Here is a 24376-nt window from a genome sequence, read left to right as displayed (position 1 = left end):
CAGGAGTAAAGGGAAGGAGGGAGAGGGGTCTCAGATGAGTTACACAGCCAACTCAAACCACAGATTCCCTGGCAGAGAAGAGCAGGGTCAGGACAGAATCCCTTTGGCTTCTAAGCAACATCATACGCTATGAGTCATTGCTGATAATACTCTTCAAGATGACCACAGGACTTTGTGCACAACTATTCAATTCAGAACTTATTCTGCTTGTGAGATATACAACCCAGGAAATAAAACAATCCTGTCAAGAGGACACCTCCTCCAAGAGGTCTCCCACCCCAGGCTGGGTTAGGATCTGTTGCTTTAGGAATCACCCAGAAAGGGGAACACCACCCCTTATAGAAAAGAGCTTCCCTGGTGGCTCAGATAGTAAAGAATTTGCCTATGATGCAAGAGACCCAGGTTTAATCCCTAGGTTAGGAAGATCCCCTGGAGAAAGCAATGACTACCCACTCCACTGCTCTTGCCTGGAGAATTCAATGGACAGAGTAGCCTGGTGGGTTTCCATGGGGTTGAAAAGAGTCTGACATGACTGAAGCAAACAACACGTAGAAAATCGCTTATCTTTCTTCCATGAAGGGAAAAGGCTTTGGATGTGCTGTGATTGATGGGTAATTCCAAGTGTGAAGCGTGGTTTAATCCAGAATGAAACCACTGTATCACTGCCTCATAAACAGATTTGTTTTTCCAACATCTTGAATTTAAAAATCCAATTTAAAAATAGTAAAGGTCCATAGTAATTATATTTCTTAGAATATACTTCAAGAAGAATATACTCCAAAACAAAGAAAAGGCTTTCTTACATGAAGATGGTCACGACAGCATTTTCTTTGATAATAAAAAAATCATAAACAGTATGACTGTTCAAAATGAAAAGAATGGGGAAATCAAACTATAACATTAGACAGATTATTACACAGTGATTACAAATGAAAATCATGAAAACTGAAAGCAATATGGAAACAAAGCTAAACTGTTGTACAAGAAAAAAGCAGTTAAGTGGCACATAAATTATAATTGTATCTATACAAACATACATATGGAAAATGAGTGAGGAGAATATGAAAAGATACAGTTTTATTTGCTAAGGCAGTTTAACTATATATCAATTTTTAGTTTAAGTCGTGTTTCTAATATTTATGCAAGAAATGGGAAAAAAATGAAGTGTCTAGAACAAAAAAGGCACTCCAGATCATAGCTTCCTAAGCCACCAATATATTGAAAATCATGATTAACCATCATTGTAAACAAGTTCCACTTTCCCATACACAGGAATAACTGGACAACCCGAAGAGAAAACAGGAAAATAAAACAGCTCTTACTCCAGGCCACACGTGCACAATCTCTGTCCGCACCACCGTATCCACAGGATCTTGGTTCCCAAACCAGTACTGCCGGCTACGATAGACCACGCCGCAGTTGGGACATTCGATCACGTACCTACAAGGAAGGCAGACAGATACTAGAACCCCACATCAGGGGCCTGGAGAGACAAACAGACCCAAGTGCCAGCCACTGAAACTCACCCAGACCAGGCATATTTTGCAAGACCCATCCAGGGGGAGTCAGTGGAAGCAGCCGTCTTGGGCACCACGCTGACTTCATTGCCTCTCTCGTAGCAGGCCTGAAACACGGAGCACTGTGCCAGCTTCCGCTCTGTCCGCCAGACCCCCTGGCCTCTCCACACCCCTGTCCAGCCCCACTGCCTGCAAACCAGACCTGCTGAGGGTTTATGGACCCTGGGTTTTAGCAGAGCAGAGGAAAGTCTTTCTCCAGAGAAGTCAGTGCCCTGAATGATTATGATCTGAATGTGTACCCATTCCAGGGGCCCAAAACTGAGCTACAAATTCTATCCCTGTCCTGTCTATCTCCTTAGACAGGAGAAATCCATCCAAACTGGGTTTTTGAAGAGCAATTTCACTGTTAAGAATAAACACTCAATGTAGATGAACCTGGCATATAGGTTCAACAGAATAAGGGGGGGATTTAAGCTTAAAAAAATAAGCCCAGGGGCCCCTGGCAATGGACATGTGAGCTTTTAATGGCTGGAGACTCAATTTGAATGAGTATCAAATACTTTGGGATACAGTCAAGAGTGGTCCTGAGCCAGTCTTCCCAAGAGGGGAGTGTAGCCAGCAAGCCAGCTGCTGGAGGAGAGGCTGGGCGGACTCACCTTGCAGGTGAAAACCCGGTTATCATACTGGTGGGAATATCTGCAGCGGCTCTTGGCTTCATGAGGTACCCCTTCTTTCCCGTGATTCATGCTGTTCTTACATCCAACCCTGAGGGAGGCACCAAAGCTGACATGAAGCTGCTAAAAGGAGCCAGGGCCGCTTACGCACAAGCATTAAGCCAGATGCAGGGGCAAAACTAGACTCCCTGTTACTAATTGGGCCCCAAATACGGAGCAGAGAGACAGCAGTTTGTTTTGGAAACTTAAGGGCCTCTCTCATACTTGCAATCAACAGTGCTACACAGGTAGTGTACCTATTACTCTTGCATGAGGAGAAAGGGCCAAAAGGGTATCTCTTCTTGGAAAACCACCAGGTCCCTCAATAGGAATGGAGGAGCCAGAAGACAGCACCTTGATGAGAGATAAAACCTGAACAGCCTTCAGGGAACTCAAACATCCCAACAGCATGAAATAAGAAGTTTAATCAGAACAGGCCGCCAAGATGCAAAACAAAACCTGACCCTCAAATTCTGACAACACATTAAGAGGAGGCTTAAGCTGAACAAGAAAACCTTCCAAATGAACAGCGAGCTCTGCTCTCCTGACAATGCAAAACCAGGGACCAGGACTTTAGAATTTCACTGTGACAGAAGGGAAAGCTCTGGAAACCCTGGTGAGGCACAGTTAGAATGGGAAAGTGATGATGATCCAACAAAGCCTAAGCCTCTCTTGCTGGGCTCATGGGGCCCGCTAAACGAAGTCACACTGGCAACGAACATCCCTCTTTCCTCTCTAAGACAAGCCTCAGTCCTCCATAGCACGGACTGTATAATCCAAGGACCAAGTCCTTGTTACAAACTCAGAGCAAACATGGTGGCCCAGGAGGTGGCCTATAGGTATCGATGCAAAAAGGCGATTCATAACAGAAAAGGCTCAGGTCTCCCCTGTATGGGCAAATGTGGAGGACAGGACCAGAAGATGAAGTGACGAAAGCAGTGGAGAGGTGGGCCAGTGTCTGCAAGACACAGTCTGCAATCTGACCCCGACACACCGCATTTAAACCCCCAGGCTCCATCCAACAAGTCGCTGGCCCGTGAGTGAGTAGCTATCAACAGTTCAAATTAATCCAGTGAGCCTCAGTGTGTGGTCCCCATTCAGCAACATCAGTATCACCCGGGAACTTAGCAGAAGGGCAAATTCTCAGGCCCCACGTCAGACCTACTGAATCAGAAACTGGGAGAAAGGCCCAACTACCTGTTGTAACATGTCCTTCAGGTTTTCCTGAGGCATGCTAAAATTGAGAATCACTGCTGTTTTCCCTGTAACAAAGGGCCACCAGCATGACCCAGGAGCCAGCTGGAAACACAGCATCTCACCGAGACCTGCTGATTCTGAATCTGCATTTAACAAAATCCTGAGGCGAGGCATACATAAAGTTTGAGAATACTGCCCTAACTCAATGTTCTCAACTCAGCTACACATCAGAGTCACCTGAGGAGCGTTTTAAATACACCAATGCTGAGGCACCACCCCAAATCTGGTAAGTGAGAAACCCTGGAGGCAAAGCCTAGGCCTCAATCATTTGGAAAGCTCCCTGGATAATTCTAAGGTGCTCTAGGCATCTGCCCTCATCATGAAAGGAATCCACTAGGACCGATACCTACCCCAGTGCTGTGCACACAGTGAATGGATGGAATGACTAGAATTGAAAGTTCTGGTAAGAGAAACACAGAAAAACAGGCAACCTAAAGCTTTCCATGCTTTTGCTTTTCTGTGCTAAATGCTTTCGAACTGTGGTGTTGGAGAAGACTCTTGAGAGTCCCTTGGACTGCAAGGAGATCCAACCAGTCAATCCTAAAGCAAATCAGTCTTGAATATTCACTGGAAGGACTGATGCTAAGCTCCAATACTTTGGCTCCCTAATATGAAGAACTGACTCATTGAAAAAGACCCTGATGCTTGGAAAGACTGAAGGCAGGAGGAGAAGGGGATGACAGATGGTTGCATGGCATCACCGACTCGATGAATATGAGTTTCAGCAAGCTCCAGGAGTTGGTGATGGACAAGGAAGCCTGGCGTGCTGTAGTCCATCGGGTCGCAGAGTCAGATATGACTGAGCGACTGAACTGAACTGAAAGCTTTCTGCAGTGACAGTTACTCAAACCAGTCAATTTCACATCTGAACAGGGTTGGAATCTTCAGGGAATTCTTCATAACCATGTGTCCTGGAATCCCCGACAACCTCAAAGTGTGGTCCTTGGACCATCAGGCTCACCGGGGAACTTGCTGGAATACCCTATCTCAGGCCCCACTCCATCCTTTAGTCACAGTCTAACTTAAGCAGACCCCAAGTGATCTGCAGGCACAGGGAAGTCTGTGAAGCACTGCTCTGAGGCTCTTTTCCCACGGTGGGGACTTACCCGCAGCTGAGACACAGGGAGGAGCAGGTGAAATACTCGTCTGGAAAAAAGGAGCTGTGTGCCATCTGGTCATCGGGGATCTCACCACTGAAGCGGTCACTCAGAGCCTGCGTGGAGGGAAGGTGACATGCGAAGGGCCTCAGCAGAGAGCTCGGAGCTCTGGGCATTCCACTGCCTGCCTTTCTAACATGCTCTCACTGCTGGCTTATTTCTTACCGGTTCTGCGGCTAGAAGCGGGAAGCCAGTGACTTCTGCTCCTTCCCCTCCACCTTCTTGGCCTGACTTACACCAATCCTCACCACAGGAAACCTCAGAAAGAACCAGCCCATTTCCCAAGAGCTCAGAAGGAAGCCAAGTTACTGTTCTCTCCTAATGACCTTGGAAGTTATAAACACGTCACACACTCCACCGGTCATTCAAAACCACCAGGTACTGACGAGTGCCCATTTCATCTCTGTGAAGCTGGGAAAGAAAGCGACACTGGAGAAGGTGGCTTGTCTTGAAGTCAGAGGGAGACAGAGCTCAGAAGTGCGCTGCGAGTTTTCTGGGCGTCTCCACCAGTTCTAACCACAGACACTCACTGGAGTTTACTGGCCACAGAATTATCTCTATGTAGAAAAAAGGGTTATCAGCCAAAAAGCAAGGAGGAATTATTATAGGTATTGGCAGCCTTTTATCAACTACAGTAACTAACCCAAAAGACAGCAAACGGCCAAAATAAATGCCAAGTAGAAAGATAAAGGTATGTGAAATAACAGACTGAAATTTTTATGTTTAAAGGAAGCTTCCATTTTTAATCCTCCTTTGTGTTCACTACTTTATATTGAAAGTATTCTTCAGGCTGATTGATTGGTTTTTTTCCCTCCAAGCCTTCAGTCATATGCAGTGGAAAAAGTCATATGAATTAAATATAAACAGGCTTTCTAGGCTTTAAAAATTATTAAATATTCACAGTTCCTAAGTCTCAACTCTTTCTGTGGCAGCCAGGCACTACTCAGGGGAAGAGATATAAAAGTAGCTTTAAAACAGAAGGACAAGATGCTACTTTCTTTAGTAAAAAGGTGAAAGAAATTTTAAGATGAGATTCGGAAAAGGGGCAGGTTAGGTTCTAAACTAAGATTCTCGAGTTCTAAACGGAATTTCGCTTAAGGACACTTATTTATTAAAACTCCTTTTCCTTTTTCCCAGTGAAGCCTAATACGCTGAGTTGTAAACCAAGTGTTTTCAAAAGCACAAGCTCTCAGTGTTGAGTCAGGTCAGGTGTTCAAGACAAGAGTAGTGGCAAAAAATGTGGCAGACTAAGGGTGTGGGACTCACCCATGTGCATTCAAATTAAGCTCCTGGAAATATAATGAACATGCACATAAAATACCACCTGCCAGTTACGGCTGACCAAGTGGCAATCCCTGACTTGGACCAAAAAATAAAATCTAAGGTTAATACATATACGTCCTTTTCTCTTGGTAGTAATTTTGTAAAAAGTAACTAAGGGAAAACAAGTAAGATTTGGAGACAGACTATAAAGGAATATACATGTGAATATTAAAGAGAATTAACAAGACGCAAACCCAGCAGAGTCAAGCCTACACCATCCTCCTCTCTCCTACTTCTGAGTAGGACCTATCCTTGGTCTCACCTTTTCCATGAAGCCTTCCCAACCACTCTAGGAAGATCACACTCTGCCTTCTCTGAGCACCTCCTGTCCTCAACATCTGAACCAGGTAGTGAGTGATGAGGCGAAGCTATAAGCCTGACATATGTATCCCATCTCCCAGACTAGATCACAAATACCGAGAAAGGAACGTACTTCCTCTGGATCTTCCTCTTAGTCCAGCACACGTCTTAACAAGTACTCAACCAGGACCTCTGCGATGAAGTGCCCCAGCACCAAGCCCCATGCACACACCAACCTACCCATCCTCTCCTCCTCACCTTGGCCCTGCCTCTGCACTAGGTCTTATCCCACACCCACAGGCCTCTCTAATTTACGGCTAACTACTCACTGATTGGCCAAATCACTGATAACTCTTTCTGTATTTTTCAAACAGATGTGTTTCTCAAACAGCTGTGTGGCTAACCCTCTGGGGCTAGCTGGTGGGCAAATAGAGCATCATCTTCCTAATTTGTCAATTTACTGAAAGATCTGGGGAGGAAGTTTTTGCTTTATTTTTTGGCCACACCATGTGGTATATAGGATCTTAGTTCCCCGATCAGGAATTGAACCCATGCCCCTTGCAATGAAAGCACAGAATCTTAACCACTGGACCACCAGGGAAGTCCCAGGAAGTTATTTTTACATAAAAAATAAACTTGGGTATAGCATGAAACCAAATGGAAAATTTGCATAAATGTGAGGACCCCTCACAAAAAATTTCATCCTGTAGTTGGTAGCTCTTCAAGTGCCTCAATTTCCTTATCTGTAAGATGGGGGTGGCTAGTACCACCTTCCTCAGCAGGGGTCTCCCTGGATTACACTGTGAAGATCAAATGAAGTTACTCCATTGAGCACTTGGCATAGATTGAGAGCTCAGAAACCATGAGCTACCATGATTAATATTTTTATTTTTTACGCTGAGAATTCTCTAATTTTCTCCTTCAGATACGCTCACCAACTGATCCAGCCAACAGAAGGGATATAAGAGCTTCTCTCCTTTCCATGGCAGCTCCCTAGTCTTCATGCCTGGTTCCATTTGTGGGTGAATATTTAGCTGCAGAAAGATGCTTAAGTACCAAATGCAGTGTTAAAATAAGAAAGAAAGAAAAGAGAGCTAAATAAGGAATGCAGAAGCTACTGAAGATGTATAATGAAACCCAAAGAAGAGCATTTTTAGCCATCGGTTTCTCTTTTAAAAAGGTAACTGAAAGGATAACCTAAGTAATACTTTTCCTTAGGAAAAATATCAAATTTAGCGTGAATCCAACAGCTGGGTTGAATTCAGAAGGCATGCCACTCCCCAGTAAATGTAAAATTGCAGCCCAATAATAGTGATAGCAAAAGGTTTTTTCTGTTCAAGTGGCCTGATTCACTTCTCTGGAAGATCTTCAGAAAAATGAGGACATTTCTAAGTATCTCAAGGCTTAGCATGAAGCAATCTGCAGCCTGATCGCCATGCAACAAATCCCCAGAGAACCTCCATTGTCATCGGCACTAGACAACTGTTGGCTTTTGTTTGCCAAGGCAACAGTAACTTCTTATGACATCAGAAAGAGAACTCCAAGAGCAACCAGCCTTACCTCTTCAGATGCTGGCCACCCATCCTCTCAAATGCTGGTAACACAAGCATCTTATTTTTCTCACAACTCACTGAAGAGCCAGCAGTCAGTGATGAATCAGACCTTGACAAGCATCAGGAGGACTTACATGAATCCAGAGTATGGGAACAGGACTTCCCTGGCAGTCCAATGGCTAAGATTCCACACACCCCTTACAGGGGGCACAGGTCTGACCCCTAGTCAGGGAACTAAGATTCCACATGCTGGAGGATGCAGCCAAAAGAAAAGTATAGAAACAGAACAGTAACTGTTAAAAAAAACTTGATGCTCATGTGTTTTAGATACAAGGGTAAGGAGACACTCTTCCTTCCTCTATAACCTGCCTGTTTCTTTCCAGTGTGGACATTACCACCTAATCCATATACTTCATCTCTTTCAAGAATTCCATGTCTCACATAATTCCAGGGTTTCTTGTGCTCTCTCCCTCCTGAGGCCCCAAAGCCATAAGAGGCAGGGAAGGACCTTTCCTGAGAAAGCTTGGGAAAGCATTTGAGGTCAGTCTGGAAAAGGCTGCCTGGAGACTAGATGATCTTGAAATTTAGCTGCCTTGACAACAGTACAGCTCTTACTATCTAACCTGTAAGTTTCACTCCAGTCATCAAAGGCTAGCAGTGAATTTTCTAATTCAAAATGGAGACTCTTATGTAATCCACGATGCCACCTCCCCCCCAAACATATAATAACTTCGTAAATACTTAACAGGTGCTTCCTGATGTGATAGAATTAGAGAGTCAGAGTTCCTACATTTAGAGATTGGAGGCTAAAGGAGGTATTACATAAAACCTGTAAGAATCCAACCTTAAAATGGTTCTCTCCATTATTCATAACTGTAAATACAGGCAACAACAGTTAATTCAATATTCAATTTCCTTGGTCAATAGGGACCTGAGCATCTCTTTTCTTTAAACAGACTTACTTCATCAGTGAGAATGTGCTCTGCTGGTAGGTATCTGAGCTGTTGCTACTGTGGAAACTGAGCAAACACGTGAGAGGTTAAAAAGTGAGAAAAATTCCCCTGGAGGAAAGGAACTGGGGCTTGGACCACAACGAGGCTAAAGGGCAGGAAGAGCGACCAGATCAGCAGAATGAATGGGAAACATACGGGCAAGTTGCTAGAGCAGAAAGTGACTGAAGGTCTTATACACACACACACACACACTCTACAACTCCTCAATCTTGCTCATTAATCACATTTCCTGTTCAATAATGAACATGAAAAGAATATGAGGAAGGAAAAAAAGATTTAACTTCTCTATCATCTGACTTATTTAGGGAGAAAATGTATACAAACATTACATACATATATTTCTGTATGCACTGAAGAAGCACCAAAAATTTCTGGAAGCGTATGTCAGAAAGTATTATAACAGTTATCATACAGTCAGGGGGACAGGAGTGAAAGGGACTTAAGTCATACCTTACTATTGGAATTGTACTATTTGAATCTGTACTATTTCAACTGTTTATTACAAACACATATTGCTTTTGCAATTAAAAAAATAACTTTTTAAAGTAACCAAACACTCATATACAACTTATAAGAATGTCCTTTCTAAAGGCAACTGGCAGTATGTATCAAGAACCTTTAAAGACGACCCATCTTCTGACCTTCTTAAAAGTCGAGTAACTATTGAGAAGGAATACACCCTAGGATTTAAACGCACAGACTTGGGAGGCAGACTACCAGGTTCGAATTCCCTAGCACTGGAACTTCCCTGGTGGTCCACTGAGACTCTGCGCTCCCCATGCAGGGGGCCTGGGTTCAATCCCTCATCGGGAACTAGATCCCACATGCTGCAACTAAAAAAGATCCCACGTGCCACAACAAAGACCGAAGATCCCGAGTGCCAGGCTGCAAACTAAGACCTGGCCCAGCCAAATAAATAAGTGAATATTAAAACAGCAAATTCTCCACCACTCACTAGACAAGTCATCTCGGGCAAATTAGCGTACCTCTCTGTGCCTCTGTTTCTCAACCTCAGAGTTGGTATGAGGATAAAATGAATGAATACACGTCAGTGCAGAGCACGGAACATGACATCAGTAAATACTCCACAGAAAGGGTGGCCAGCAGCACTGGGAGCTGCAATTTACCCGAGGAAGCAGGCAGAATGTGGGCAATATCTTTAGGTACTCAGAAAACATAAGGAAAAATGGAAAGTACTATTAAAATAAGGGCAGAACTACTACATATAAAAAATGATCCATCCATATAAATGAAAAAGCATGCAGCTATTTAAAAAAAAAACAAACATGGTTTTATAGGATATTTAATAGCATGGAAAAAACGCTAGGCTTCAACACTCCATAAAAAAAAGGCAAAGTATATAAGTGCACATAGATACATCACAACCCCAATTCTCTTTTTAAAATAAGTAGCAAAGAATCACATAATGCCCCATTTATCTATTTTTTGCACACTTAGTTTGCTTTTTTCTTTGCTGTTACCAGGATGTTGCCATTAACATCCTCATATAGGTCTCTGTGTTCCTGTGGAAGAGTTGCTTTAAGGCCAATTTCTAGAAATGACATGGTTGGAATATATATTATACATTTCTTTATACTACTGCATTTCAAACTGGCCGTACTAATTTTACCTCAACCAGAAGTCTGTAAGAGTTTACAGGGCTTCATATCCTTTTTGATATTTTATTGCCAAACCTGTCAGTGTTCACCTTTGCATGGTGGTGGTCTTACTAGAGAGTTGAGATTTCTTTATTTGGCCATCACAGTCTTGCCTCACAGTGCACACAGTGCCTCTCAATTTTCCCAAAAGGTTTATACATTTTTTTCTAACAATATTCTGTGTATCTCATGTAAAATAAAGAGAAAATCACAGAGGAAACAAAATCATGTAAATCATACTAGAATATATCCCAAGCCTTCTTAAAGTGTTTCTTCAGGGAGTCAGTAAGGAACTGGACAAGGTAAAGAATAAATACCAGTAGAGAAAGAAAAAAATGGGAGAAACAGAAAGTCAAACAAGCTATTTTGGCACTGATAATTCATCTGTTTATGACCATCCCCACTCTTTTGTTCCAAAAAGAATGCAAGGCCACTTAAAAAAAAAAATACAACATAAAACAAAAAATAAGTGGACAAAAATAAATGGCCATTATATTATACACTGTTATGAACTATGAAGACTTCTGTTAAGAGTATTTTAACAGCAATAAACCTCTCCTAGGTCAGTTTGCCTAATGCAGACTTTAAAGGTAGCTTTCTATAAGTGTGATTATCAGAGAATGAACAACTTCTAATTTAAAGAAGGTTAAAAACAACCAAAAAAAGACAAAACAATTTTTTCAAGGATCTATCTGACTAAGTTGCAAGACCCCAGAGTTCCCTGAGGAGAGCCCAAAACACAAGCTTAAACAGGTAACTCCATCCCATGGACAGAGCCGTGGGCCCACACCTCAGTACAGCACAGACCCTGCCTCAGAGAACAGGAAATACAAGATCCAGGTAAACTCTTGAGGCCAACAGTTACCAAGAGTCCTCAAAATTCCAGCTGGCCAGGCTCGTTTTAATCACAGAAAGTTTCATCAATCATATCACCTCATAAAAACACAGTGGGACTCATTCTCTCAAAACTAACTAACAGCAGTAACAGCAGAAAAGGCCCTGACAAACCGGCCTGGAGGAGGACATCCAAGATGCGAGGTAGAACCCCTGAGTGAACCCCTGAGCACGGCTTACTGCTCGTGGCACCTGGTGTCCCTGAAGGGCTTCTGTAAACACTAAGCTAGGTCAACTTTGAGAAAACCTAAGGAACTCTATAATGCAGCCATTGGCCTAGTTGTCAATAGTCTTAAGGATCAGATTTTACAGCCCTTTGTATAACAGTACAGATTCAGCCTCCATTTAAGAATGCTCACAATATTTGGGTGTAATCTTCCACCTGACTACCTCTAAGCCATTACAAGGACACGTGTGGCCAGTCATGTCCGACTCTTTGTGACCCCATGGACTCTAGCCTACCAGACTCCTCTCTCTGTGGGATTTTCCAGGCAAGACTACCGGAATGGGCTGTCGTTTCCTCCTCCAGGGGATCTTCCCAACCCAGAGACTGAACTCGTTATCTTCTGCACTGGCAGCCAGATTTTTCACCGTGGAATCACCTGGGGAGCCCCTGAAGAAGGATACTATAAGGGCAAAGACCGTTGTCTATCTTATTCTCCACGGTTATTTCCAGCACCTCAAACTCTAACACGGAGATCCACTCATTTATTTGTTGAATGGATGAATGAACAAACTAATTTCCTAAGACCAAGCAACAGGTAAATGGCAGAACTGGGATCCCAACACAAGTCTGTCTGCCTCCAGAGTCCCACGTTTTTCTAGTCCAATCAGGATACTATGAGATCCCACAGACTAGGAAGCTTATAAACGACAGAAATTTATTCCCCACAGTCCTGTAGGCTGGAAATCCAAGATGAGTGCGCTGCATGGCAGCCTCCAAGCGAGGGTCTGCCTTCTGGTTGACAGATGGTGACTTCTCAGAGTGTCCTCACTTGGTGGAAGGGGCTAGGGAGCTTTCTGGGGCTCCATCTGTAAGGGTGCTAAAGTCACTCAAGAGGGTTCCATTCTGACGACCCAATCACCTCCCAAACCCCTGGATATGTATATTACTAGTACATGTATACTAATTGGGCATTAAAGTATTTCAAGATGTGAATTTTGTGAGGTTACTAAACATAGCCTTTAGTAACCACTATGCAAAAACCATAAACTTGTCTGAGTAGTAACTTTTCATTCCCTCCTCTTGTTTTTTTTTTTAACTTTTCATTTTGATGTAATTTCAAACCTGCAGAAAAGTTGCAAGAATAGTATAATGAACTTCCATATACAGTTTACCCAGATGCAGAAATTGCTTACATTGTGTCCCACTGCAAACCTTTTAAACTCCATGGATGAAGCAAATCAGCATATGTCCAAAGTCTGTTCCTGGGTCAACCAGGGCCGGCCTAGCTTTATGCAAACCGCTTTTCCTATCTCTTCCGGTCTCAGGGTCTATGCCCTAACCCTCAGGGCACCCTCAAATCCCTAGCTCAAGTCTTCATGTCAACACTGTCCTTTCTCCAAATCCCACACTCCCAGCACTGCTCCAAAGACCCTGTTCCCTTCCTGCTCCTCTGCCCTCCGCCTGCAGGCATGGTAACACAGAGGTGTATACAAAGTAAACCTGGAACGGAAGCAGTCTTGACAGGAACTGAGTTGATATCTTTGTTATAAAGAATGGTCAAACAAGGTTTTTCTCCAAGATGAGGACCTTTTAATTATCATCCGAGATTCATGTTCCTGGCAAGAGGACACCATTCAACAGGTAACACACTCCACTCATGCCCTTCCTTTCACAGAGCCTCTCTTTCCGGCCCAGGTTTCTAATCACCAGCACTGACAGAAGCTGGAGAACTGAGTGTCCTCACCACCCACTGGTGCCCCAGTGAGAAGCACTCCGGCCAGAAACCAACTGACCTTCAGGGCTTTGAAGATGACGCCCGGGTGCCGGGGAGAACGGGTGGTGTTGTTCTCCAGTTGCTGCTCCAGAGCACGCCGAAGCCCAGAAAAGTCAGTGGGAGGGTTGTAGGTCCTCGTCCCCTTGTAGTGAATGGAACTGAAGGCTTCCGGGAAGCGGCCCAGCTTCCGGAACCGGTCCTGGATGAGCTTCTCCGGCACCTCGGAGGGGTGATCTGGACAAGCGGAAACAGGTGTGTGAACAGGGGCCTTTCTTTAAATAAAAAGTCTCCTGCCTTTCATTATGAAAGGAATATGTGGTGCGACTCTGTAAATATAAAGTACATGAACAGGCAGAACTGCTCTCTGCTGTTGGAAGTCAGGACGGAAGGAACTGCCTAGAAGGAAGCACGAGCAGGGCTTTCTGTGAAGTGGGGGCTGGTGGATCATGGCTTGGTATTGAAGTCACAGGTACCCTCAGCTTGTGAAAGGGCTCAGGTATACACTTTTGATATAACGTGCACTTTTTGGTATGTGTGTTACACTTCAAGGAAGTACCTTAAAAAAAAAAAGAATCAGTCATTTATTTAACTTTTAATATTTATGTATTTAATGGCTTCAGCAGGTCTAAGCTGCGTCACGAGGGATCTCCACTGTGGCTCACGGGCTCTCGAGCTGCAGCACGAGGGCTTAGTTGCTCCACAGCATGTGGGGATTTCAGTAGTCCAACCAGAGATCGAACTGGAGTCCCCTGCATTACAAGATGGATTCTTAACTAGAAGTGTCTTTTTGTTTTTTAATGTGCTCATTGTAAAAAATCCAAACATGTCAAAGCATAAAAGGAAAGAAACGTAGGTCCTCTACTTCCTCCTACTCTTCAAAGGGAACTACAGTCCGGTGATTACCCTTTCAGATTTCTTTCCTACATAATTCCCAACACATACGTGCAACTTGCTTTCATCACTTAGTAACATGCGGTAAGCGTGTGTCCTTGTACACTTGATACACTGTGAGAAGACATCTCCTTCTTCTTTTTAACAGCTACACAGTCTTCCATCCTATGGATGGATTTCACCAGTCACCTTCTAATGAGCATTTAAAATAAATAGCTGCTCTGGAAGCGCTGGTCTTATGCTGGTGAAGTTGCAGACAACTGCCAACGTGTGAGGCTATCAGCCTTCCCGTAGTTTCTCCAACATTTATCCAGAAATTTAGGGAGCAGCAGTATAAACAGATTCAATAATCATTTTGGAGATAAAACTTGGAAGGACTTTTGGGTTTAATTTCCTTTAATATATTTTTTAAACCTAAATTATCTTATTCTTCAGAAACTAGATTCTGTGCTGACAAAGGATTATGTTGCTTTTAAAATGCATTTTTTAATTGAAGGATTGTGTTAATTTCTACCAAACATAAACATGAATCAGCCATAGGTTTACCTATGTCCCCTCCCACTTGAACATTTCCTCCCACCTCCCTCCCCATCCCACCCCTTTAGGTTGTGATCAAGCCCCGGTTTGAATTCCCTGAGTCATAGAGCATAATTTCCTTTAATATTTTAACAACAAAATCATTCCAATTAAACACTGGAAATATGGCTTTAGCTCAATTTAAAGGTACAGTCATCAAAGAGAAGTAGCCAAAGTTCTGGATCCAGAAACAACTCTGGATTCAGAATCCCAATTTTGCAGCCTACTAGCTGGAACCTCCTTGGTTACATAACCTAAGCTCTCTGAGTTCAGTTTCTTCGTTTGTAAAATATAGCTGCTGTTGATTGAGCTGAGTAACAAAGATACATTAAGTCTGGACTTATTTTTAAGAAAATGTTGGGACTTTCCTGGTGGGCCAGTGGTTAAACCTCTGCACTTTCACTGGAGAGGGCACAGATTCGATCCCTGGTCAGGGAACTAAGATTCCATATGCTGTGTGACACAGGCAAAAAAATTAAAATGTTTAAAAATTTAAGGAAAACAATGTTATTTTTGTTATTCAGCTTTTATTTAAGAACAAAACAAAACAGGCACCTGGCATAGTGCAAGGCATAAAGCAAAAGAAAAAAAAGGGGGGGGGGCACTGTTTCCGTGATAGCTTAGTGGTGAAGAATTCGTCTGCCAACGCAGGAGATACAGGTTCAATTCCTGTTCCGGGAGGATCCCACATGCTGCGGAGGGGCGGGGCCTATGCACCACGACCACTGAGCCTGCGCGCTGGAGCCCGCGAGCCCCTGCGCGCTGGAGCCCGCGAGCCCCTGCGCGCTGGAGCCCGCGAGCCCCTGCGCGCTGGAGCCCGCGAGCCCCTGCGCGCTGGAGCCCGCGAGCCCCTGCGCGCTGGAGCCCGCGAGCCCCTGCGCGCTGGAGCCCGCGAGCCCCTGCGCGCTGGAGCCCGCGAGCCCCTGCGCGCTGGAGCCCGCGAGCCCCTGCGCGCTGGAGCCCGCGAGCCGCAGCTGCTGAGGCCCTCATGCCCGAGCCTGTGCTCGGAAGGAAGAGAAGCCACTGCAATGAGAAGCCTGCGCACTGCAACTAGAGAGTGGCCCCGCCAGCTGCGGGTGTCTAGAGAGAAGACCATGCAGCGGCAAAGACGCATCACAGCCAAAAATAAATAAGATTTTTTTTTTTTTTAAGTAAAGCCTATGGAAACAAAAAGTTACTTTGAAAGGCTAGTTATTTCAAAACCCTGAACAGGAAATTAGACCTTCCCCTCACCGAAGCTAAGACCCAAAGTGGCATAAAAGTGCTAATCACAGGAGGTATCCTAGACCCAGATCCTTCGGATTCTAACTCCTTAATACGGTCCCAGTGTGTCCACTCCCTGCCTGCTGCCCTGCCCTGGCTCAGGCCCCATCACTCCTCATCTAGTACTGTGGTAAGCTCCTGGCCACCTCCCTGCCTCTTCACGTGCCTCTCTAGTTCATCCTGCAACAGGCTGTGGGGGATCTTTTTGAAAATACAGATCTGATCACATTAACTCCCTCCTTAAAATCCTTCAAGGGATCTTGTCATACTTGAGACCTAAATCAAGGCCATCCATGCATGATCTGATCCCTGAGTGTGTCCACTATTCCCTCCCACACAATCTAAGCCTCAGACACGCTGAGCCTCTTCATTTAGCAAGTATCTGATGACAGCCCCCTGTACAAGCACTCACTCAGGCTCTTCAAAAGCAACAGTGAATAAGACAGGCAAGGTTCCTGCCTTCCTGGAGTTTCCATTCCAAGGGGAAAAGATCAAAAACCAGTAAGCAAACAAACAGGATGATTTTGGAGAGCGGCAGCTGCCCTGATGAACATGAACAGGGTGATCTAACAAGACGGGACCACCAGGGTGCAGGAAGGACCATCTTAAAGGAGACACTTGGCAAAGGCTCCGAAGGCCTGAGAGTTGAGCTGAATTTGAAAGAGGATGGCTGGCTGGAGGAAGGTGTGGGGGGTAGACAGAGTAGCATGTTCAAAGATGGGAACTGAGAAAAGTCTGGTATAGCTACTGGAGGGAGTGAAAGGGGTAAGCAGAGTTCAGAGACAGAGGCAGGAGTGAGGACACTATAATTAGGAGTTTAGATTGTATCCTGATGTAATGGAAAGCCATTGACAGGTTGGAAGCAGGAGTATGACGTGACCTAAAGAATAAGCTTTTAAAAAACATCAGTCCCCATCCTTTGAGGAGGATACATTGAAATGGGAAGGAACAGAATCCAGGAACTCGGTGTACAAATACCTACAGTTCCCTGGATACAACAAGCTCCTTCAAACCACTGCAGGGTCATCTTCCTAGACCATCCTTCCTCCTCTCCTCTATGTAGCCAGTCTCTAAAGTTCAATGTCACCTCCTCTTTCCTAGATACCACAAGGACATGTACAGTGTCCCTCTTCTGCACACTCATGGCTCCAGGAGCGACACCCACCACAGAACGGAACACGTGTGGCCTCTCCAACCAGACTATCAGCTATTCGAGGGTGGGAATTGGTTTTTTTTTTTTCACTTTGGGGTCCTGGCAGTCAGCACGTGACCTTCTGCACTTAATACACTGTTAACTGAATGAACGTTCATAATGAAACTGCTTTAGGAGCCATCCCTGTTGCCCCCACCTGCATCCAATCACCGTCGCACCTGCTCTCTCACCCTCCCACTCGGGCGATGCTCTTGCTTCCTATTTCTCTAAGAAAACAGAAACAATAAGACAACTTCCACCACGTCTACCTACTTACCCGTAATCGTGTCCATATAATCTCCCTTCTCTCCTGTCGTTATAGATGAGCCGTCCACGCTCCTAAGGTCAGCCCTCCACCCGTGCATCACTCCTGCTCTAGTGAATCATTCTCACCAATACACAAGTATCTGCAATACCTCACGTCTTAAATTTCAAAAAAGGGAAAACTCCTTGAAATCCCACATTAGCCTCCTGCTGTCACTTATCTGCTTCCCTTTATAGAACTCTGTGAAAGAGATCAATATACTACCTTAAGTTTTTTCCTTCTCTTTTCTTGATCCCAGTCTGATCAGGCCCACCATCCCTGGCAAACAGTCTTACCCAGATCACCAAGGACCTCTATATCGCCAAAGCCAATCAGCAATTCTCAGTCCTCATCCTGCCCATGAGCAGATTCTGACATGGTTGATCGCGCCATCCTTCTTGAAACATTTCCTTATGTCTTGCCCAGGCAGAAATTTTTCTGGGCAACCTACCAACGCCAAGTCACTACTGCAGCCCAGGGAACCCAGAAAGGTCAATGTGTGACAACCAAACCCCATATACTTACCAGAGCCCAGCAGCTGGGTGTGCACAGTCTCATGGAAAATGATAACAGCAGGGCCCAAGGTGGACAAGGGGACGTCCAGGCCACAGCGGGCAGTGGTAGCCTTGAGCTCCTTAGTGAAATGTTTCAGATAAGCTTCTGAGGCATCCCCAAGGAACTTGAAGAGGTCATTGTGCAGTCGGTCTGCATGAGTTCGATAGATGACAAGGTCTGAGATGGCCAGGACCTTAAGCAGCAGCCGTGTTCTCTGGCTTAGATTCACTGTAGCTCCCAAGAGCCCTTCCGTGTCTATCACTGCTACTTTGTGGACTGGGTCATATGCTGCCCACACTCCCACAGTGCAGGACTCCTGGGCAGGGGAGGTTTTGAAGACTTCTCGGCCATAGAAGAAAGTGTGGTTGAGGGTATGAGACTTCCCATCCCCAGTATTTCCAAAAATGGAAACCACTTTCAGATGCTGATCAGGTTTGCAGTCCAATTTCCTAATGAAGTCCTCTTCATTTGTTACCTTCCCAAAAAAGGGGGGAGGGAGGGGAAAGACAATGAAATACGAAAACCACAAAATAGCTAGAAACACCTGCCAAGAATTAAGTGCTTGCCAGGGCTCCTCAACTGACTTGTCAATGTGACAAGGAAAAGAAGTCCCAGGATAATAGCCTCTCACCCAACACTTACCCCTGCTGCTGCTGCTAAGCCACTTCAGTCATGTCTGACTCTGTGCGACCCCATAGATGGCAGCCCACCAGGCTCCCCTGCCCCTGGGATTCTCCAGGCAAGAACACTGGAGTGGGTTGCCATTTCCTTCTCCAATGCATTTAAGTGAAAAGTGAAAGTGAAGTCGCTCAGTCATGTCCAACTCTTAGCGACCCCATGGACAGCAGCCCACCAGGCTCCTCTGTCCATGGGATTTTCCAGGCAAGAGTACTGGGGTGGGGTGCCATTGCCTTCTCCAACACTTACCCCTAGCAAACAGCTAACAGGAACTTTGAAAGCCTCAGTCAGTATATAAGAACTTAATGGTCATAAAAATGTTAAAACTATAAAGTCTTAAAAGAAGGCACAGGAGGAAATTTTGCAACCATGGATTAGGCAATGTCTTCTCATATATGACACTAAAAGCAATACAACAAGAGAAAAAAATGGATAAAATGGACTTCATCAAAATTAAAAACTTTTATTCTGCAAAGGATACCATTAGATGAAAAGACAATCCAAAGAACAGGGGAAAATATTTGCAAACCACATATCTGATAAGGGACTAATGGTCCAGAATATGTAAATAATTATTACAACTCAGTAAGAAAAAATAACCTAATTAAATATTAAGCAAAAAATATGAACAGACATTTCTCCAAAAAAGCCATAAATTATCAATAAGCACATGAAAAGATGCTCAACACCACAGTCATCAGGGAAATGCAAACCAACCACAATAAGACATCCCTTCACACCCACTAGGATGGCTGTGATCGAAAAGATAATGGCAAGTTCTGGTGAGAATACTGCGAAATTTCAATGCTCAAACACTGCTGATGAGAATGTATAATGCACAGCCACTCTAGAAAACAGCATGGCAGTTTCTCAGAAAGTGAAACATAGAGTTACCACATGTCTCAGGAGCTCTACTCCTAGGTATAAACCAAAAGAAGTAAAAACATACATCCATACAGAACTTGAACATGAATCTTCACAGCAGCATTACTGATAACCGTGAAAGATGGAAACAACCCATGTGTCCATCAACTGATAAGTGAATACACAAAATGTGGTATATTTATACAATGACTGAATATTATTCAACTATAAAAAGTACTGATATATGCTACAAGATGGATGAACCTTGAAAACATTATATTAAGTGAAAGAAGCCAGACACAAAATGTTACATAATTCCTTTTATATGAAATGTCCACAATAGGTCAGCTGATAGAGACGGAATGTGTATCAGTGGCTGCCAGGGGTGAAGGGAAGCAGGAAACAGGGAGTGACTGCTGGTGGGTACAGGGTTCCTGTTTGGGTTGATGAAAATGCTAAGGACTTAGACAGTACTAAGGGCTGTACAACTTTATGAATATACTGAAAGCACTGAGTTGTATATTTTAAAAGGATGATAAATACATGGTATGTGACTTACATCTAAGTAAGACTATTTTTAAAAAAAGAACAACTTACGAGTCAAACTCCATCTATCCGTAATTCCTCTGTTTACAGTTTAAAAACACTGCAGTCCTTATAAGAAGCCAGGCCATGAGACTTTCCCGGTGGTCCAGTGGGTAAGAATCTGCCTTCCAGTGCAGCTGATGCAGGTTCCTAGACAAGGAACTAAGATGCCACAGGGCAACTGAGCCCAAGCGCCACAACTACTAAGCCTGTGAGCTCCAGAGCCCACGCTCCACAGTAAGAGACGCTCACGCCACAAACAGAGAAAACTTGCGTGCCACGACAAAATTTTTAAAAAAGTCAGGCCAGGAAGGAAGGGAGCTGGTGTCAATGAGAGAGATCCCAGACTGGAGTTCCAGGAAGACGCTCAGGGGCTGTAACTCTCAGACTACAAATCCCCAGGGTCAAAGCTCCTAATTCAAACACCTGGTGTTCTACTCCAGCTAAAGGAGTGATGAACCTTTACAACTCTTATCCTCCAGCCAGGAGACAAACAAACAACAACAAAAAAAAACACACTCCTGACTCTCAAGAGTCTGATGGTTTGATAAGGAGAAGTTACAGGGAGCCAGACCACTGGGTGTGATAATATGATGTCTTCATTTCCCATAATCTCATCAAGATAGTAAAGCACTCACTATTCCATTAATAACATCACTACGATTATTACAGGAATAGCCTTAATGACAATATTTTATTTACTGAATGCCCACTGCACTGACAGTGCCCTTCCCTAGATGCATGAGGGCAGAATCGAGCCTGCCCTTATACCCCTAGTACTCGGGATACGGCCCGGCCCAGGAGAGGAGTTCAATATCGAGTTACCGAATGAATGAAGCAGTGCACCTTGCTAGGAACTTTGATCACTTTTCTCCACCCTGGATCATCCACAGGGCTGAACACAGCAGCAGCATTTGATAACTGGGCTCACTGATCTCCCAGGCAACTGAGAGGAACAAGAAGTTACACAGAACAGCCCACTTTGGACCCATGTCACTCCGCCAGTATCGTTCCAAGCTGCTAAGCTGGCCTCACGAAAACAAAACAAAAGCTCCATAAACTTCTACCAGCAAGGAGTCAGATAAGGTCAGAGTGGCCAGCTGCAAGAGTCATCAAACAGTCTGGAGGAAGAAGACGAGGCCCAGGGGTTTTCCCCACTGGAAATGAACTCAATCATGAATCCATTATCCAAAAAAAAAAATCACAATGGGTATCCAGGACACTCAAGAGTGGGCACCTGAAAAGGGGCCTGTAGGAGCTGTTAAATGTCTCAAGATTTATACCGATGAAGTACCCACCAAATGATGTGCATAACATATATAAGTAATCACTAGAGTCAGCATTTGGGGATATGATTTCAGCACCAGGTGTGCCGGGGTATGTTAAATACACAAGTTCACGTGTGCATGTGCAGATGAGTCTGGCGCAAAGAATTCTAGGAGGCTCTCAAAGCTCAGGCTGGTTTTTCTACCAAGGAGCCCTGGATAATCATTCAATATGCACTGACTGCATTTTTCCACATGTAAAATGAGGATATAACCATCTTTGCCTCCCCTGACTGGGTACTGGTTGCTAATCAAATCAACAGATAAACGAGAAAATGCCTGGCAAACTGAAACCATGCTTCGTTTTTCCTTCTGCCTTTCACATGATTTTGCTCCCTGTTATACTACTCAATTCATCCTTAACCTGTGGGCAGCTTCCCCGGAGCCAGGAAGGAGACAACAGCCTAGGGAGTAAGTAGCAAGACCGGTTTTTCAGTCAGAAGAGAGTGAACTCAAAGTGTTAGTCTGCGTCCCACTCTTTGCGACCCCATGGACTGTAGCTCGCCAGGCTTCTCTGTCCATGGGATTCTCCAGACAAGAATATTGAAGTGAGTTGTCATTCCCTTCTCCAGGGGATCCTCCTGACCTAGGGATCGAACTCAGGTCTCCCCCACTGCAGGCAGATTCTTTACCGTCTGAGCCACCTGGGAAGCCCTCAGTCTGGAGAAGAGAAGGTCAAGAAAAGATAAGAAGACTCCCCTGACGAAGGAAGGCTGGGGCCAGGGGGCACAAGGCTGCTGCTCTGCTGGTTCTGCCTGCTCCCACTCTGCTCCATTCCTGGGCTGAAATAAGCCAGCTGACTCTGAGCCCTGCCAACTGGTCACCCCACCCAACCTGACATGCTGGGAATGGTCCTCGGCCCTGACCCAACAGCAAAAACAGGAGCAACACCCCAAAGGTGCTCCTCCCCAGCCTCTGCCTTCCGTCCTCCTCCTGCTCACATGGACCTCAGGCAGGTCAGAAACACCCAAATTCAACTCCCAGTGTAGCCCTGGAAAAGCTACTTAACTCCTGAAACCTCAGGGAAGTGAGATGGTAAGAGATTCTACAACCCATAGGGCTACTGAGAGGACTAAAGGCGATAAGGCACGCAAAGGGCACAGTGCAACGCCTGGCACACAGCAAGCGCTTGATGAATACCAGCCATTATTTAGTAAAGACAAGGCCGCTGGGAAAACATCCAGGGGCACAGCAGCAGCTCCCGGGCTTGCGCCTGCTTGTGGCTCAGAGGTTGTTCATCCAGGGACTGAGGCAGTGATGGGGTGAAATCTAAACTAATTCTATCTGAAAATGAAAAGAACTCACAGCTTGCTCCTGGTAACTCCTTTCCACTCCCCCTAAACAAAACAACATAGTATTGTTGATACTGACTTTATAGCTTGGTCTTCCCTTGTGGCTCAGCTGGTAAAGAATCTACCTGCAATGCAGGAGACCTGGGTTCGATCCCTGGGTTGGGAAGATCCCCTGGAGAAGGGAAAGGCTGCCTACTCCAGTATTCTGGCTTGGAGAATGCCATGGACTCTATAGTCCATGGGGTCGCAAAGAGTCGGACATGACTGAGCGACTTTGACGATCACCATACCCATCTTGAAGAAACCAAACAACACACCCCTCTCTCTATCACTGTCTCACCCACAAAGCTTTTCGTTTTGGGTAAAGTTCCAAGGAGAGTTTCTAGAATGAAATGCTATAGTACTCAATGATCTACATTGTTCCAGCTCAGAGTTCAGAGCAGTCTGCTGCTGCTGCTGCTAAGTCACTTCAGCCGTGTCCAACTCTGTGTGACCCCATAGATGGCAGCCCACCAGGCTCCCCCGTCCCTGGGATTCTCCAGGCAGTTTGCAACAGAGAAAAAGGCAACCTCTGACCCAAGCAGGAAAGGGGAATGATGACAGTCTCCGAGAGATTCCTTCTCGGCCCTCAGAGAATTATTCCAGGAAGAATGACCGTGTGGGCCTTGCTCTGAGGCGGCTGAGGGAGGAAAAAGCAAGAGATGGGACAGAAATCGAAGTAAAAAGCCTTTGAAGGAGGAAAGTTCAACAGAGCAGCGGCAGTAAAGTTAAAGACACCGGAATATACTCCAAAGGAAAGAAACTCAGGACTGAGGTCCTCTCAGTTCTGGTCGCTCTGAGTGCAGAGGATCTGATCTGCACCAATTACAAACACACAGTCCTCTAAGCTGTTATAGCTGAGGACAAAAATCAGGTCCTTTCCCAAAGTAATGAAAGGGCTAAGGGAAGCATGACCGCTCCGCCCCCCACAGCGCTCATGGTAAATCCCATCCTTGGACAACAAAGATGATTTTATACCTCTCCTCTGAGATTCTAAAATTACTCAAAATTGATAAATTATCCTCAAAGTTAAGTTCCCACTAATTACATTTATGTGAGGGTCTGTGCTGGAGAAGACTCTTGAGAGTCCCCTGGACTGCAAGGAGATCAAACCAGTCAATCCTAAAGGAAATCAACCCTGAGTATTCACTGGAAGGACTAATGCTGAAGCTCCAAAACTTTGGCCACCTGATGCAAAGGGTCAACTCACTGGAAAAGACCCTGATGCTGGGAAAGACTGAAAGCAAAAGAAGAGGCCAGCAGCCAATAAGATAGTTAGATAGCATCAACAACTCAAGACGGGAATTTGAGCAAACTCTGGAAGACAGTAAAGGACAGGGAAGCTAGGAATGCTGCAGTCCATGAGGTCACAGAGTCAGACACAACTTAGAAACTGAACAACGCTAGTTTATTCTGCTTCCATTCCATTTTTGCCTGAGCTCCAATGAAGAGAAACCAAATCAGATTCTCAATCTTGGCAGAACTGG

The 24376-nt window shown here is 44.9% G+C and overlaps 1 protein-coding gene across 2 annotated transcripts in view; it reads right to left on the bottom strand.

Annotated features, from left to right (window-relative positions):
- The window catches only part of ZFYVE1 (zinc finger FYVE-type containing 1), a 42809-nt gene that overhangs the window by 4690 nt on the left and 13743 nt on the right, over positions 1–24376 (bottom strand). The window contains exons 2-7 of one of the 2 annotated variants that reach the window (XM_068964375.1): positions 18077–18581; positions 13345–13559; positions 4594–4700; positions 2174–2282; positions 1527–1624; positions 1323–1440 (exon numbers count right to left, since the gene is read on the bottom strand). In XM_068964375.1, the coding sequence (XP_068820476.1) occupies positions 1323–1440; positions 1527–1624; positions 2174–2282; positions 4594–4700; positions 13345–13559; positions 18077–18581 (1152 nt within the window). The remainder of the gene's footprint in view (positions 1–1322; positions 1441–1526; positions 1625–2173; positions 2283–4593; positions 4701–13344; positions 13560–18076; positions 18582–24376) is intronic. The other variant, XM_068964376.1, reaches the window with a different exon arrangement.

Source organism: Capricornis sumatraensis, chromosome 2, assembly GCF_032405125.1.
Source record: "Capricornis sumatraensis isolate serow.1 chromosome 2, serow.2, whole genome shotgun sequence".
Taxonomy (NCBI): domain Eukaryota; kingdom Metazoa; phylum Chordata; class Mammalia; order Artiodactyla; family Bovidae; genus Capricornis; species Capricornis sumatraensis.
This window is presented reverse-complemented; position numbering and strand designations above follow the sequence as displayed.